We start from the raw sequence: 17808 nt of genomic DNA, 5'->3' as shown, positions 1-17808 counted from the left end.
TATCAGAAACTGCTTAACAATACACAGGGAGAGTACTTCATGAAACACCACTAATTTCTAAATTATTTGGCATCGGACGTAAAACGGGACTACATTTGTTGACTGTGCTTTTGGTTTGGTCCACCTCTATTATAATAGCAACCTGTATTATCAATAGAGAATGCGCAGCTTGACCTAAGTATCACTAGTCAGCTGACACTGAACTGTATGTAACTGTTTTAAATGGCCACTATTCACACACTATCTACATGTTAATGCTTGTACTGCAGGAATTATCAGGTGATATCTATCACAACCTGCATATATTTGTACTAATGACTACTAGAGCCAGGCTAGTTTGTTTACATAGACCAATTTCTTTTCATGCTGGTCCAGAGGATCAAGGCAATCAAAGCAAAACCAGCTGCTGCTCCAGGCATCACAATCGCACTAGGGAAGCCAAGAAATTCAGGGAAGAGAAAGACCCAACAGAAAAACAGTACAAAGACAAATATGTAATGAATTCCCTTTACATCCACGATTCAGACAGAACATACCTCCTTGGCCATGTCAGTGTACTTCTGCTTTTCTTTTGGGTCTAGAACCGCCCACCAATCTGCCAGGATTTTGGTTGCGCCACGATTATCGAGGCGAGGGTGTTCTTTTCGCACGAGAGAGCGATGGCGTTTGCAGAACAAGAGAAATGCATTCATTGGTCGGCGAGCTCGTTGCTCTGAGGACTCGTCATCTTCGGTTTCATCGGCATCCTGCTCTAAACCATCAGCACCAAGGAGCGGCACCTAGCAGAGCCGAAGAGGTGTAAACTCAGTTATCCACACTCCTCACAGAGACTGAGAATCTGTGTACAAATGAGGGAGACACACATGGATACACACAGCTGTCTCCAAAGGCCATCCGTTCCATCCAGAAGACCTGGAATTCTACATCAAACCTCCTCACCTGAGGGTTCCAAGGTTCATTCATGCCCTCTGCAAGACTTGATCTGAACTTGCAGAGGGAGCAGATGTTTAAGCTGAGGACTGTTCTTTAGTAACAGTCCTAACGCATCTGGAGGGACGAGAACCTTCCTACTCTCTTCTTACAAGCTAGAAGTCATCTCGGTGGGATGAGGTAAGCAGAGCTACCTTGGACCTCAGTCACTTGTGTCTGCAACTACAGAGTGCGTGGGAAGGACAGTGAACAGGTAACAGTTGTTCCCCCATCTCCGTCTGTTCATTACCCAGCCTGTGCGTGGTGCTGCAGTGCAGCCACTGCACAACTGCCCAGTCAGAGCCAGAGGACAAATCTCAACAGAATACACTGCCAAAATATGCCCTCTCCACTCACAGACCAGCCTGTCATTCCTGCAAGGGATGCACCACAGAAGACTAGTTCTGACTGGATGAAACTTATTACTGTAAGAGACAGAAAACCACCTCCTACCTAACCACAAAGCAGCTGTTTTACGCCACATTGCAGCAAGTGACCCATAAGGTCAATAGAAAGCACTGCCAGAGCACCAGGCTCCTCCTTTTTGCTCCTTATCCTTGTCAAGGTCACTCTTCCTTATCAGTGTGTGACTCAAGGCAGCCTCCTCAGCACTGACCTCTCCCTTCCTGCCTGAGAAAAGCATAAGGGAGAAGCAGATATGAACAGTATCCAGATGATGGAAATGTCACATCTCCAAAACCCATCACCTTTCATTACAGCTTCTTGTTACACAGGATGAACCTAACTGTACATTTGTGAGGTGCCACATTGTGGGGTCCTTCCAAAAAAAAGGGTAAGGCCAGCATCATCGACCAATTTCAAAATAACAAGCAAACGAGATTATTTCACCTGTGCTCTCAGTATTCTGGAGGATAAGTTTAATTTCACATGTGAAGACAGTAAAAATTGTTGACAGCTTTTTCTCTTGTAATCTTTGTACTTTTTAAGCATTAGAAAAAGAAAGAAAAGTATTAGCTTGGCATGTCCTCAAAGCCAATAGAAGCAGCTATTACCACAAGCTAACTTAATGTCTAAAATTAACAATTGAAGAAACCCATGTCAAAAACCCACCTTAGCGATCAAGACCAAGATTTGTAACATGTTATCAAAACAACCTTGTCAAAACTCTTACAGTCTAACTCTAAAAACCAGAGTCTTGTCCGAGATTTTAAAAACATGGTTGACAGCTTACTTTTTTGGTGTTATTTTTGTGCTATTTACCTTTGTAGCCTTATGGGCATAGAATCACTTCTTTTAATTGGCTGTGTTTGTTCACAAAAGAGAACAGCAAGAAGCAAATAAAACAAAAACACAGTCAGGGAGAATCTGACCACCATTAACCTTTTACAGTCAAATAATCCTATGAAGTCTACCTTATCAATATCTTCCTCCTCCTCTTCTTCTTCTTCCTCTTCAGAGAAGTCAAGGAGTTTCTTGGCAAGCAGGGGATGCCACTGAAGACACTTTCTTTTTGGTCGCTTCCCAGTTCCTTCTCCTTCTGTCGAATGATCCTTATTCCTACTACTGCCTTTCATTACTGTGACCTGTCATGCAAAAATAGTTGTAAGTTCACAACAAACCCTGAAGTATAAGAGACCATCATACAGATGCTTAAACCAGTGACAAATACATGGGGCACTAATACAAGACTCTCAGAAGTTTTTTTTTGCAAGGTAATAGACATGTTTTTTTTCCAAATATCAACAACAGTATTGAGTATCTTTTTTCAATCTTAACACTTTCACCTAATTCCCAGATTAACTAACAATATACAATTTAAGAGCATGAAGCAAGGACATCAGCCAGGGCAGCTCTCAAATGTGCTCTGTCCGAAGGACAGCAGAGAAGCCCTCACACTTCGCTAGTCAAGTGAGTGAGAGACTCCACAGCTCTTCCATGCTTGTGTCCGCTGTAGTTTTTCATATTTTGCCACTGAAAAATGTCAGGATATCTCTCTCTTTAGCAGTGGAACGTATCTCCAGGCACTCATCTATTCATCATGTACTTACATATAGCAGTGACACTATGAACTAGGATTTCCCAAGTGCTCTTAAAAGGTGCAATTGTGAAATCCAACTCCTTGCTTAAGAGAAATTTTAATAAATCAATTTGAAGCAAACAAACAGAAGTAGTTAACCTGACACTTCAAGTACAAGAGCCCCCACACAGCAAACAAAACAAACCATCTGCTGAACCAAGCAATTGCAGGAAATAAATAATACTTACACACCTGTCCTGCATGTGTGTGTGTGTCCTCATCTAAAACTACCTCAGAACTACCTCTCTCTCAGTAAAAATACATGCTAACTATCAATGTAAGGGATGGCTTAAAGATCTGCTACCCAAGTAAAGGGCAAATAAATATAAAAACAGTAAATAAAACCAGCACATCACATCCAGGTACCAAAGTGCAGAGGAAGTAAGCACTGCTGGCACACAGTCTGGTGCCTTTTAGCCTTCTGTTTACACTGTGTAATGCCAATGGACAATCCTGACAGGAGCATGGCCGCCTTGCCAAGAAAACAACACAAACATAAAAACAAACTGAAACTAGAGAGTGGTTAGCCAGCTAGATCTTTATAAAGCCAAGAAAAATCGCTGAAGTCTCACAAGGACTTCTCACCAGCAGGATGAAGAAGCTGGTCTAAGTCCTAGTCCTGCAGGTGAAGCCAGCAGCAGCTCTGGTGTTGACTCTCATGAGGAAGGCATGAAAAAGTGGTCGAGCCTCATAACTGCAAGGCCACACTGCATTTTAGGATGCTGCTTTCTAGGAGACACCTGCTAGAGCACTAATGTCCCAGCCTACAGCAGCAGAAGTGAAAGGTGTGACATTTATACCAGTTGTCCAAGCCCTGGTGCCACCATCAGGGTGAATGCCCCACCAGAACCATCTCACAGATCAGCTACAGCCCATACAACTGCAGCCATGCCCCTAAGTATCCCATCCATTTAGCAATCACTACTTCTGCTTTTGGCTGATCTCTTCCATGTGTGTTTCTTGTTGGTTAACTCACTGGCATTTTGGAAATATGCCCTTGTTTGCACCAGAAATGTGTGGTTAGCTCAGCTGCTTTCCCTGCAGACTCCAACAGTGTGGAAAGCTGAAGGACCTTCAGATGCTGCTTGCTGGAGGAAACAACTTGACCCTGAAGGAAGCAGGCTCAGAAATATTTACATACATTTTTAAATGGCATTTTCCTGGATGTATATTTGATTTTGTTAGTTCCTTCCCACTCGTCAACAGTACCTAGCCCCCACGAGCTGAGGGATGGCTTGTAACTTCATAGCAGCTTGCCATTAAGCTCCACACTTTGCTGTCCCCATCACACCCCTTCTACCTGGAGCATATTTAAACTTTGATTTCATGGCACCCACTACTCTGTTAATTTTCTGTAACCAACTCCTCTCTTTTCAGTGAGTGATAAATGGCACATAATCACACACCATTTCAGCTAAATCTTTCTCTGTGCCTTGCAAAGTGCATCCATATATACAGAAACAAACAGGTTTGGCTTTAAAAGACTATTAATGAAGTATGGGAAATCAAGCCACAGGCCAGTATCACAAAATGCAAGTCTGACATTGTGTGCCACCGTGACGTCTGCCATGTACCACACTGCACTGTGCTCCCTATTTGTCCCTCTTCCTAAAGTGCTGAACCACCATTTGCTTTTGTTTGGAGTATTTTCAGACACAAATCAACAAAGTAGCTGAGTTACTGTTCGAGCAGAAACTCCAGCTCCCGTGGGTAGCAGAGATTTGTTAAGTCTCGGAGCGTGCTAAATGACAGACGTCTGCCTTCTACTGTAGCCATGGAAGTACGTGGCCTGTTTTGGGGCAGGATAAATGCACTAAAAGTATGATGGGGAGTCAGCTACTTCAGCCTATACCACTGACTTATCTAGGCAAGCTAATTTTATGGCTTCTGCCTATAGTCAGTCTCAAGTAACATAAGCATTAGTGGTAGCCTTCCAGCTCGTTAGTGTGAAACTAAATTAACATTTGAAGGATACTCCATGATCCTCCTTTACAAAGCTCAGCTGAAGTCTCAGTGCTATCTCAACAACAGCATCCCCTTCAGCTGGCACCTCTCTGCCTGCTGCCTTTCAAAAGATGAGCAAGAGAGAACTTCACAGGACTTTCAGTGATCCCATGGTGTACTTTACACGTGTTCTCCATCACCTGAGTACCTGCCTATGCTCTATGCTGAGCTTGGTAAGGCAGCACAGACCCTAAGCACCGGTCACCTTGCAAACCCCAAAGGCGGTCTCAGTACATTATGTCTCTTTACTACCACACAGCTCACAAATAACTTTTGTTCTCCATGCATGAAGGGAAGGTATTAGTGCACATTAGTGCTGAAACAGAAACATATACTCAGCTCCAGGAATTCAAGAGATGCTCATTAGGTTGTCTTCTTAAATTGTGAACCATCTCACTCTAGTCCTCACCCTGAAGCAACAGTTCTAGTATAAAGAGTCTTTTTTAGCAAGATTGTTTGTTACCTTACCAGGTCAACAAGAATTTAGAAGATTCAAGACACCAGAATAAGTCAGATTCTGGCTGTTATACAGGCACCTTTTGCTACAGAAAGACACACAGTCGCTCTTCCCTTCCACTTGGGAGTGAATCTCTGCAACAGTCAACTACAGAAATCCTCCTGATTTAACCACACTGATGGATGGCCTCAGGCCACAGACTGACTTCAAACTTTACTTTTCCAGCATAACCTGGAAGCCTCCTGCTCCTTATGTCAAGCTGCATACTCTATCTGTACCCTCTCTTATTTCCTATAAAATAGGGAGTCATTCATAACACGGACAGATAAAATATTTCAGCTCTTATTTTTTAATACTTTGGTCTTTCCAAATCCTTTTCCCCCATTTTGTCTTATTCAAATTCTCCTAAGTTTTGTCCTACATTTCAGAGACTTTTTTGGTGTTTGCTTTTTGCTGATGCCTCTCTCAGTCAAATGTAGTATTGGCATAATGAAAAATGTTCTAACTCTCTATTACATCATATGGGACTTTTCCTCTTAAAAATGGATGCTGATATAGTGTTTTGAACTTATTTTCCTTTGGATCGCTTCATCCTCCATATTACCACACCATGCTTCATGGGCATTTCTCTTGTAACTGTTGATATATTCATATAGAATTCTATAATTATGAGAGAAGCTGACCCATTAAAAAAATCCAGTCAATTAAACAATCCCATAGAAAAGCACAGAACAAGTCATAGGTGGTCTTTGTAGGCTTTGGGGCTTAAGAATACAGAAGATACACAGCACCCAAAGTGCAGAGTTTGCAATAACTGGAATTTGTGAACCCCACCACAAAAAAAGTTATTTTTTCCACAGTATCAGTAAAAATATACTGCATCTTTTTTAAGGCAGATATAATGCCTTTTACAAGTTAACAAGAGGAAAAACACAGCTACCTAACAAGATTTTACAAGATATTTCTCGGCTTAAGGATGACAAAAAAGTGACAGACACTAGGGAGAAAGTAGGAATATTTCAACATGACAAGACAAAAGTATGGACAGCTTTGCTTAAAAAAAGCCACATATGCTTTATAACATCACCAGAGGATACCTGTCATAGCTGACATTCACAATCTACTGACAGCAAGAGATACCTTCAGGGTGATGTTCTACACCTACCTTCAGTGCAGATACAAATCAAATATTACAGAGATATTAAACCAGCAATTAACTTTTCTTATTATTTTGTGTGTGTGCTGGCTGTATTATTTCCTTTCTGGTCCTGGAAACATTAATCAAAGAATGAGAGCTTTCTTGGAGGTCTTATGAATATGTATACTTAATACGGCTTCAGAGAAAAAAAAAAGTGATTTGCTAAGAAAACAGATGGGAGTGGGGGGAGCTGAGGAGAAGAATTATTGTTTAGCTTTTTATGACATATATTTCTATTTCAATTAACAACTGTAGGCAAGCCTTTGTTTTTGTAAGTGCTCATTAACAACGAGTGTTTGATTACCTTCATTAAGTTTTGTTTTCCTCCTGTCTTCCTCTGCTATTTACAAAACCTGACACAGACAGGTGATCAACTTCCACAGTCCTAATTTTGGAACTATCTCACCCCACGGCTGATCTGCCACCAAGAATGCCGCTACTGCTTGTGCTGAACAAGCTGCATTCACCAGGTGTTCCCCAAACACCACAGTCCTTAAAAAGGTGTTTAGAAGTAACCAAGCCCTGTAAGGCACATGTTGTAATACAGGCTAGAAAGAAACCCACGACCTGCAAAAGCAGAACCCCAGAGATGTGAACTGTGACTATGGTGTAGTCCCTGTCAGAAGGTTCTCCAAAGAAGAATGGCTGAACTTTAGCAATGCTCATCTTATTTCTGTGAGGACAGTGGATATAAATTTCTGTTTTCTTGTCCCCTTAAAACCACATTTCCTGGAGCCCAGCTGGGCCCTCAGCTACCTCCATGCCCATTACTGGTACAAAGAAGCAAAATTTCCAGTGGATTTTCTGCACTTCTGCTCTGTTTTACACTATATAAATTCTCTACTACTTCATAAAAACAAATACCAAACAGAGAACAGAGGACCAAACTATGACACTAATGGCTTGGTGTTTTGGGGGCTCCCAAGTCAGTGAACTGAGCTGTTTCAACAAAGAAGCCGGAGACTGGGAAATGAGTTCATGTTCTCAGGGGTCTAGGAGGCTAAACAGGTATTTGAATTTTCAAATATAAGCAAAATGAGATTGCTGGCAGTAAAATATACCTACGCAAATACAAAAGGTTTTCTAAACGTTTTTTTAAGCTCTGGAATAACTGAACCAGAATACTTCTACAATGCAGGACAAAATCTAGTTGACACTAATTACTGACCAGTCAGTGAATATATTCTTTATTGTTTCACAGTGGAAAGCCATTAATGAGCTTTCTAACTTTCAGAGATGTGGTGGTTTAATGGGGGACATGCTGAGACTCGATGAGTCCTATTTACTAGCAGAGGTTTGGGATAGACTGTCACCACATGAAACTCTTAGCAACACAGCAACAAGTCTTGCTCTCCTAATGGCATGCTCTTCCAACTTCATAAATTATTTTAAACCATTCCTTACTCTTTCTTAAGCTCAGATCTGAGTTGCTTGGTTTATTCTCTAATAGATAACATTAAACCCCAAGATCATCACAAGAATGTCAACAGGATGTTTTTGAGTTATTTTTAAGTGAATCTTTCATGCCTACCAAAGAGAAATAAATGCAACATATAATAAAAGTCGATAGATTTCAAACTTCAGTTATACTCTTTCTCTGCTCATTCACAAATGCACAAAAATGAAGATGTGCTTTGAGATTTTTTAATGCAAATAAATCAACTTGGTTTTGTCTAGTATGTAAAGAACTTACGTTGAACAACTGTACTATTAGCATGATATCAGAATGCGCTCAATTTAAAAAAAATAAAGGGTGAGAAAATGAATTTGTTACTAGTGTTCACTTGCATTTTTATGTGCCTAACATTTAGTTTTGCCTTTGGTTAACACTGTCATAGTTAATTCTTCAGACCTCTTGATCAGAATGGTTGTAAGGGCACTTCAAGTGCTCACCCTCTCCAAATCTGCTTTTAAAATGGAAACCACAGACTGCAAGTGCACAAGAAAACCTCACACTGAACAAGAAAACATCACACATACAATGCAGAGAAAAAAACTTCTCTTCTGTGCTAGGAATACTCTGCCCAGATGTGCCTGTGTCATCATTTCAGGCAACTGTGTTTTAAAAGATACTTAAATGAACATAAATCCTTCAGTGAGACCTGAGCATAACATAAGCAATAAAGCTTGCAAAGTCATGAGGAGATACACAATCTACTGCAAAGTGTTTTAATGATGGCTGAGTTTAAAGAATTATTTCTCATTTTTCTTTCTAGTTGTTTTTTTTTCTCTTCATTTATAGAAGACAACATGAAGAAATATAATAATATTTTACTTTGTAGGGAGTTCTTTAGGAGTATCCTCATTAAAATAAGTGAAACACAGGCAAATCCTGCCTGCTACAAAACTGCCCTCAAAAGACACACTTAGGAACCAGATCGTATTGCTACACCCCATGAATAAACTGATTAAGAAATTAAAAAGACAAAACTTAGCATAGACCTTGACCACTGAGTTTTCTTTAAGCCCTTGCCAGAGAACAACACAGCTGAGTGGATCTTCCTTGGCTAAGTGAGTATTTCAACCTATTGTAATTAGCTATGGTACTGGAAAACCAAGTTAAGAGCGTATCATGGTTAGGCTGCCAGCAAGTTGCCAGTAAGGGAAACTGCTTGTTTACTAGGAAAAAAATAAACAAAAAGCCCACAAAAAACAAACCAACAAACAACAAAACAAAAAAAACCCACCAACCACAAACAAACAACAAAAAACCCCAAACCTAAACCAAAAAAACCAACACCAACAGTAAAAAGACAGGGAAAGAAGAAAAAAGGCAAATAAAAATAAAGGAAAGGCTCAGTGGAACCAGCATAGTTAAGTTTGACAAGGACAAAATAACGGGCTTTGAATACATAACAGACGTCAGCAAATGATCAATTTTGCACATCCACAATGTGGGGCACAAGTGGGTGGCATCTGCTGACAGGAAGGAAAACAGGGAGGTCAGGTCCTGGGGGTTGGCCCCTGGCAGCAGCAGTGCAGGAGCAGCACAAGGGAACTGTCAGACTGGGGGATAGGGGGGTGTCATCCAGCACCCGTGGACCCCCGGGGGGCTGCAGCATGCAGGGCAACCACACTGCTGAACAAACGGACCAAGCTGTCATGTGTCATTCCCATCACCCCATATACTAAACATAAAAAAATCTAATTATGAAAACTAAGTGGTGCATGATATTTCAAACGTAACAAAAATGCAAAGTATTTTAAAACATACTCAAAATGCATAGGATGCAAGTAGGATGGTTGGACAGGAGTTAGGACGATCTTTATAAAAATGACAACCCCCCAGTTCTCTAAAGTCTTTCATTATGTTGTTATTGTTTTTTTGATTGCTGTTTGTTTGTTTCTCCCCTCCTGCATTTTTATGTTTGTTCTCCAGTCTGAATGCCAGGCAACAGCCACTTGTTAGGTAAAACGAAATCAGTACATTTATCTTTAAATTTATCAGTGCTGGAAGGTACCAACTTGTGGGAATCATCTCCCTGATCTGCAAAAATAACCTTTATTAAGTGAGAAACTGTTTAAGACATGGTCAAGCTTTTATTTTCTACTATGCTTTACCCTAAATAAACCTACTTCCTGGGAAAACTCAGGACTTCAAATACTAATTTTAAATTTTTAAAAAATAACAAAGTGACAAACACTGTTCAAACGGACTTGCTGAGGTGGGGCGCAGCAGGCTCAGCTGTATTTTGGACCAAGCTTTTAATGAAACCGGTGGATGAAACGACAAACCCACGACCCCACAGGAAACAATTGCTCTTTTCTGGCCACAGTGTTTCTGTTTGGCAGAAACATACCGCTTACACGCCAAAACAAAGAGCAACGCCACTCAAAACCAACGCACGGCCAGAAACGCAACACCTACGAACATTAACTCCAGAAGGAGGAGGGGGTACGGGAGACGCGCCTGCCCGAACGGCACAGCCATTTGGGAGCGGGACGTGTCAGGGAAAACGAGGAGGCGCCAGAAACGCGAAAGCCACCCAGCGCCTACAGCGACCCGTGCTGGGGCTGTGACAGAACAGCCGGTAACCGCATCACGGCACTGGTACCCGCGCAGAATAAGCGGGGCTGGAAAAAAGCATCTGGGGGGCTGAAAAAGAGCATTTATGGGGGGCTGGATCCCGCAGCTGTGCTGTGCCCAGGCAGCCAGGGAGGGGTGTGGGTGGGCAGGGCCTGGGTGCAGCCTGGGGCAGGGCGACCTGCCGGCAGGGACAACCTCCCATCCGGCTGCCCGCGGGCAGGCAGCACTCCTGGGGTACAGCGAGGGGTACGGGTTTGCCCCTGTGGCTGCTGCTGGGGCGCAGGGGGGACACAGGTCCCACCAGCCGGGCAGGCACCGCTCCCACCGCGCCGACCCTGCGGGCAAGGGGCCGCCACGTCGGCTCTCTTAGGGCTCCAATCCTCCTGTCACACCGTGTCACCAACCCAGTGTTCTGGGAAGGGGGAAACAGCAGCAAGTACCTGCGGCGGGGAAGAGGAGAAGCCACGCAGGCATCCGGCAGCTCTGCGGAGCGATGCCCTGGCAGGAGACAGATCTCCGCGGGCACAGGGCAAAGCCCTCGAGGTGCTCGGGGCTCTCCCGGCGCCGGCAGCCGGCGAGCTGGGGTCTGGGGGAGAGGGAGGACGCGGAGCAGCTGCCGAGCGCAGGCAGCAGGTGAAGGGGTTGGAGGTGTTTACTTCCAAACCGGTCGCTGCCCCGGGGGTTCTAAACCGCCCGGGGAGCGGGGGGGCGGCGAGGGCAGGCAGGGAGGGGTAGGGAAGCTCGCACCTAAAGCTCATCCTTTAAAAAGCAAACTTTCAAAAAAAACCCCAAACAAACAAAAACCCACAAAAGCCAACAAACAGAACCCAAACCCAACCAAAACAAAAACTCAAAACCAAACCAAAACAACCCCCCCGACACACACACAACAAGAAGCAGGATGCGCCATGGAAATGAACCACCAGCCAGTCCACCCACACAATTCGTGTGCAATTGTCTCTGTGAAGCGGCTCGCTTGGTGCCGTGGAGGGGAAAGCTGCTGGTCTCCCCTGTGCCACTGGGCACGCGTCATCGATGGAAGAGTTCGCCTTATAGAAGTATGTCTGCGGGTGTAAATCACAAACATCTTAATTCAAACGTGTTAATGCCTCCAAACAGGAGTCTCCACAGAAGGAAGCAATTTAAACAGTCTGAAGTAGTCAGCCATAGACCTTTTGTATTAACATTATTTTTTCAGATGGGGTGGCTTGCTTTCAGAGTCAGTTGAAAAAAAGCAGCTGTCTGAAGACTCAGATCTTAACCAAAACAGGCCTTTTTTGGCCTTGAATTTAAGTTACAGTAGGACATTTGCTACTGCAGGACTAATTTCAGCCTTCAGTAGCTGCAGAAACAACAGAACAAGAAACCCCAGCGGTTCCCAGGTCGCAGCTACACTTACTTGATCAGAACATTAAGGACACTCCAGTGACACTCCCCTAGCCAAAACTTCCTTTGCAAATGCAAAGGAGCCATGCATCGGGGAACAGTGCCAGGCCTCCCACATATGTAGGTGAGGTGGGTCACCCAGGGGATGGAGACACTGGGACACTTGCACAACTAAACCTGGCCCTACTCCTGGCACTGAAGGAGACAGGACCCAACCAGTCAGAAGTTTTAGCATCCTTTTGCTCCAAAGCAGCATTTCTTTTTGCTCCTCCATCTGCTGCCACAACAGGAGAGCGAACCAACAAACGCGGCAAGGTGAGCGGAATAAATGCCTGAAATTCAAAACACAGAGGAGGCAGAGCCCAACCTACTTCACAAGGCTTCCTCCCACGGAGAGGGGGATAATAACAACGCGCTACAAAAGCTTTCTGCTGACGCCAGAGCAATTTATCAATAGCGCACTTTTCCTCCAGGAACACAGAGTAGACTCTGAAATGCAACCACCTCTCAGACAGGAGACGAGTGCTTGTCTGCAGGGCATCATAGACCATAGCAACAGCACAATCCAAAAAACCACCAACTTCTAGCAAGCTAAAGCAGGGCACAAATTTTGACAGAGAGAATAGTTGTCTGACAGCAATGACAACAAGGGTGCAGAACTGAGAGAGCATTCACATACACACCCTGAAAAATTCTGCTCCTGTGTGACTGGGACTACTGGAGCCTGCATGAAGAGCAGCTTTTCTATAAAGACAGCTGTCATTCCTGTGTTCTGCAGTTATTTTAATATCGCTCTAAAATGGAAATTTTTGTGATTTGTTAACTGGATCACCAGGGGTTCCCCTCTAGCTTTTTCAAGTCACAAAATGGTTGATCTCAGTGTAAAAGGCTTCAGGGCCAGTGAGAACCCAGGTAACATGGCCACAGGAAATACTTAATGAATTTCAGGGTGTGGGTACACCCATCAGCTCATTCCCACCAGGGCACCTGCAGTTCAGCAACAGCTTCCTCCCTGAAGGGCCTATCTGGTGAGAACTCAAACAGAAATTTTATGTCAAAAAGAGGGATGGCCTGCAGTTCTGCTCACAGCCTTCAGAGGACGAGACCCTCTAAATGGAAAAACAAAACCAACAATACCCTGAGACAAAACAAAAAACAAACAAATACAACCCACTGAAAACCCAAACGCTTTTTGACTTGCTGCTCCCAAAGCTTCATATTTATCTTTGATTAGTAGGCATACAAATTGCAGTAGGGTCCCGTCACGGCAAGCAGCACAAGCCAAGTGCTTCTGCGCAGCTTGGAGCAACACAAAAGGGGAGCCGTTCCTGCAGCAGACAGCGCAGGGGCAGCGCGCCTCAATGGGAAAATTGTTCAGCTCTCCTTTTCACCTCTTGTTGATTGTGTCTGAGCGTCTTCTGCAAAACAGGGACAATGCGGCTGTGTCCATCGCTACTGTAACCCATTCTAAGGTTTACCATGTGCGTAACGAAGCTTTCATAATAAAATTCAGTCGTAATTACTAGCAGTGTCAGGGGAACCATATACAGCTGTGTGAGCAAATGAAAGAATTAGTCCCCTAATACATATTTAATAGGCCATAAAATACCCTTGCAAAAGCGAGTATTATAGTTTGTCCACTTTTCACTCTCTTCAACTTAAGTACAATAGGCTGAGACAGCTGTCCAAACAACCCCTTGCAAACAGCTACTACCCACTGCTCCTACGGACGAAGAATCAAATTGATGGCTACAGACAGCATTTACTCAGCTTTGCCCATCTTCAATATTATTAGCTTGTAAATCATAGTTATGCAGCTCTCATACATCTCAGAAACAACAATAAAGAGTCTACATGAAAATTTCAAGTAAAACAGGCTTGTGCAATGTTCACTAACAGAAATAGCACAAGATTGACCTGATAAATTCCTAGCTGCTATCATATTTTCTGCAGAATCAAATTGTCACAATCTCCTTCCATCCTTTCCCCCTACCAAGAGATAAAGTGGGTAAAACAAAAAATTACTGAAAAATGAACACCTGGAGTCTCTTCCCTGTCTGAATCCTCTCCTACCAGACTCTGAGTTCATTTCCAAGCTACCGAACTGAAGTAATATCAAATATTGAACCAGCGACACCTTGTCAAAATGTTGTATCTCAAGTCAGACATAAGCCAAGAAAGTAAACAGAATGCCAGAACAGAGCAGAATTTTGTTAAAAAGCTGGATATAAATAAAAATAAGTGGAAAACAAATAAATTTGCACACAATTATCCATTATACATGTATTTCTCTCCTTTCTAAAGGTAGCATTTTAAGCATCAGGAACAAGCTTTTAATGCAGACTAGATTCCTTAGTGCAGTTGTTTATTCTGATCACAGAAGAAGGAGATACGACTAAAGGAACTTTATTTCTGGAAACACCACCATCTCTCAAAACTATGTAGATCCACACAAAATCTTTTGGGGCCTATCAACATTTGTAATAATTTTGAAAGTAGGTGTACTATCTTAATACACAATTTTCAAGTGCCATCTAGTGGTTATTTTCATTTTTATTTCAATTTGGTATTTAAAAATAAATTTCCCCACTTTTTAAATGTTAAAAAAGAAAAAAAAGTTTGTTATTTCTATCACTCACTGTTATTTTATTATGTGACGCTTGGTCCTGCAGTGGTAAATAGATGTTTAAATTAAGTCTAAGTTTAAGCATTCTGACAGACTCAATTTGGGCCAGAAAACAGCTGATTTCAGGACTAAGGAATTAAAAGGGAAAAACCCCAACTTATCCATCTAATCCATAGAAACAAAAAACAAGGTACAAACGTCAGTTCATTATTTAGAGCTTTTTCAGTACCACTCTAATGATTTATCATGAGAAAATTCTGACATGTTGAAGACTGTGAGTAATTAGGGCCTCAACTAAACGTATGAGAAAATCCTGGAGAATAAAGCATGTTCTAAGCATTCCTCACACCAGATAAAGCCAAAAATCCACAGTGGCATATCAAGAGGATTCTGTTTTACGCTCAACCCAAACTGTGATCTTACACAGGCCCAAAACTTTGGTACTCATTTATGTCTCCTGACTTAATATATTAGCCTCACACTCTGAAAAATTAATTCAGGTCTTCTGTCTCCCACCTCAAATATCTTCTTATTTGCCACATACAGGGAATTAGCCTGACTAGGTAGCCCAAAAAATAGCTAAATGTGGACGTGCAATAGAGTGTACCCAAGAAAGCACTAAACTTGTTGTGCACGCCATGCAGACAACCTGTACAGAACACACAGAGCACAGCAAATCCTGAAATCAGCATGCATGCAAAGACACCTATTTGCTTGTATCTTCATCTGGAAATCCCCAGACACAAATACAGAAGTCAGTGTCAGGTAGACAACCAACCAATGAAAATACCTAGGCTTCTTTACAATGGACCCCTGAGACCCTAAAAGGAAGATGCTATTGCACTTCTGTAACATACTTTGATAGAGCGACAGTAATATATTAATACATATAATTTTGTGTCTATCTCCGTAGAGAAAGTATTAGAACACAGAGTTGAGACAGACCCTTTAAAGTTAAAAACATACTGTTACCAAATACCACCTTCTGTTATTTCTTTACTGAAAGACTTGTTAGCTACCTTGCTGTGGCAGAATCAAATTCACTGAATAAAAGCTTAGCTGCTCTTCACTCTGTCTTGATTCCAGATTTCAAAGAACTTCAATAAAAAGTGGGAACATTGGTATCACCTAATTTTTCCAGTTCAGAGGAAAAAAAAAAAAAAAGAAAAAAAAGAAAAAAAAAGAGCCTGAGAGAGATGAAATCTTGAAAAAAAGAAAAAAGGTCAGAAACAAACTAACAAATTCATGGTCAAACTGGGAAGAGAGCTGCTAAATCTGACTGCAGCCCCTGCTCCCTGCTGCCCTTTCAGTCTGGAAGACACCAGATGAAGAAACTGAATAGAAAACTTCTACATTCAGCAATCTTTCTGTGTGCCAGTTACATGGGTAATTACAGAGATGTCGTTAAACATCAAAACTGAGATGACGAAGAGCACATGCACATACCACCTGCTGGTGTACGGTGCTGCCCGAGTGCTCAGGGCCCTTGCCCACCCACCCACCCCCATGCAGTTGTGGCAGTGTGGACTTTGCTGGGCAACCCCAATGGCTCATGCTGACAAAACACTCAGTGGACAATCCTGTGAGCATTTTGCTTTAGACCTGAGCACCGTTGCCCTTTTGTAATGCATACAAACCCTTAAACACACTGTGGAATACACACAGCACAATAATCCATGTACAGGTCCTGGAAAACTTATAGGATAGTCCAGCTACCTCTAGGTGATTAGGTCAAAAGCAATGCAAAGATTTGTAGGTGCAGGAAATCACAAAGCTGCCCCTGAATACAAGAACAGGGCATACACAATGCCAGAAAAAAAAAAAAAAAAAAGGAATAAACTATGCTACTTAAAAAACCCTCAGAAGGAAGAGCACATCTAGCGTCAAAAAGGCAGCCTCAACTATTCAGCACATTAAACTCCCCTTTAAACACCTATCAAAATAATCAAAATAATTTTAAGTCCCACAGTTACATTCTCATTGCCTAAACTGTTGCACTTCACTATTTAATTCATCTATTAAATAAAAATGTGCATTTAATTTGGAAGGCACAAGAGTTTTGGTCTACACAGCTGCTAGTCCTTTTTAGGACAAGACTGTTTTGTGTATTCTCTCAGGTGTGTGCCCACACACCAAAATGATGTGAAACAAGTGAGCAAAGAACTTCCCCCAGGATGCTGTGCAACACCAAGCATAAGTCGCTGCTTTTTCGCAGGTGAAATGTAGATGTAGGTGAAACATAAGCTAAAATTCTGCATGGTCCTAAACTACTTCATTTGATGGAAAAAGTCTAAAGGTCATACTCATACAGCTTAAGCAAATTAAGAAGAAAAAAAAGACTCTTTTTACTGTCTTTCATACAATAATTTTCAAAAATAGTTTAATTGAGAGTTAGATTAATACTAGTACAAATTAGAAAATCCTGTATAGTGGTAAACAATATTCACAAAGATCAGAAGTGTGTAACTTAACACACCCATACTTAAATGGTTAGCATTTCACTGTAGCATTAGAGCCACATCTCCTGAAGCTCAACAGATGTTGGACACAAATGACTCCAAATTCCTGGAAGCAAGAAAATCTGTTCTTTGCCAGAGAGGTAGCGTTATGCTGCAAGACATAGATTTCAGTGTTTTTCCCTAGAAATGTCTCTCCTCAAATAAGCTTCAAACTAAACCATCGTAAGTAAGCAGGGCTGCGGACAATGCTCCCATTCAAGCCATATGCACGCTCACTAATGTTGCAAAAATGCATCACCACCTCGAGTTCTGCTGAACATAACAGTCTCTTTTAAGGAGAAAGAGACTTGGCTTATTTTTCATTCATGGAAAGACAATCACATGATTCAGCAATGTCCACTTCAAAAGATCTAAAGCTAGGAATCTGACATGAGCTGCATGCAAAGGATTTAAGGCAAATATTTTTTGCATTGTTGCCCTTAAGAGTAGACAATTATTAACTTTCACGCACTAACAAACCACTATTTCAAGAAAAGGGAAATATTAAAGACTGCATTCATAGTACCTGGAGGTCTCCAGTCCTGCCCAAGGCAGGCCTAGCTTCAAAGCTGGATCATGCTGCTCAGGAGCCCACACAGGGACAG

The 17808-nt window shown here is 42.2% G+C and overlaps 1 protein-coding gene across 12 annotated transcripts in view; it reads right to left on the bottom strand.

The window, feature by feature from the left end:
- The window catches only part of BBX (BBX high mobility group box domain containing), a 144594-nt gene that overhangs the window by 58463 nt on the left and 68323 nt on the right, over positions 1-17808 (bottom strand). For all 12 annotated transcript variants that reach the window (XM_082042999.1, XM_082043001.1, XM_082043000.1 and 9 more), the window contains 2 exons: positions 2343-2513; positions 537-779 (listed from right to left, as the gene is read on the bottom strand). In XM_082042999.1, coding sequence (XP_081899125.1) covers positions 537-779; positions 2343-2504 — 405 coding nt within the window. In that variant the 5' untranslated portion in view covers positions 2505-2513. The remainder of the gene's footprint in view (positions 1-536; positions 780-2342; positions 2514-17808) is intronic.

The sequence above is a fragment of the Streptopelia decaocto genome, assembly GCF_964273445.1.
Source record: "Streptopelia decaocto genome assembly, chromosome: 1".
Lineage (NCBI taxonomy): Eukaryota > Metazoa > Chordata > Aves > Columbiformes > Columbidae > Streptopelia > Streptopelia decaocto.
The sequence above is the reverse complement of the archived record's forward strand: the minus strand, read 5'-3'. Positions and strand labels throughout refer to the sequence as shown.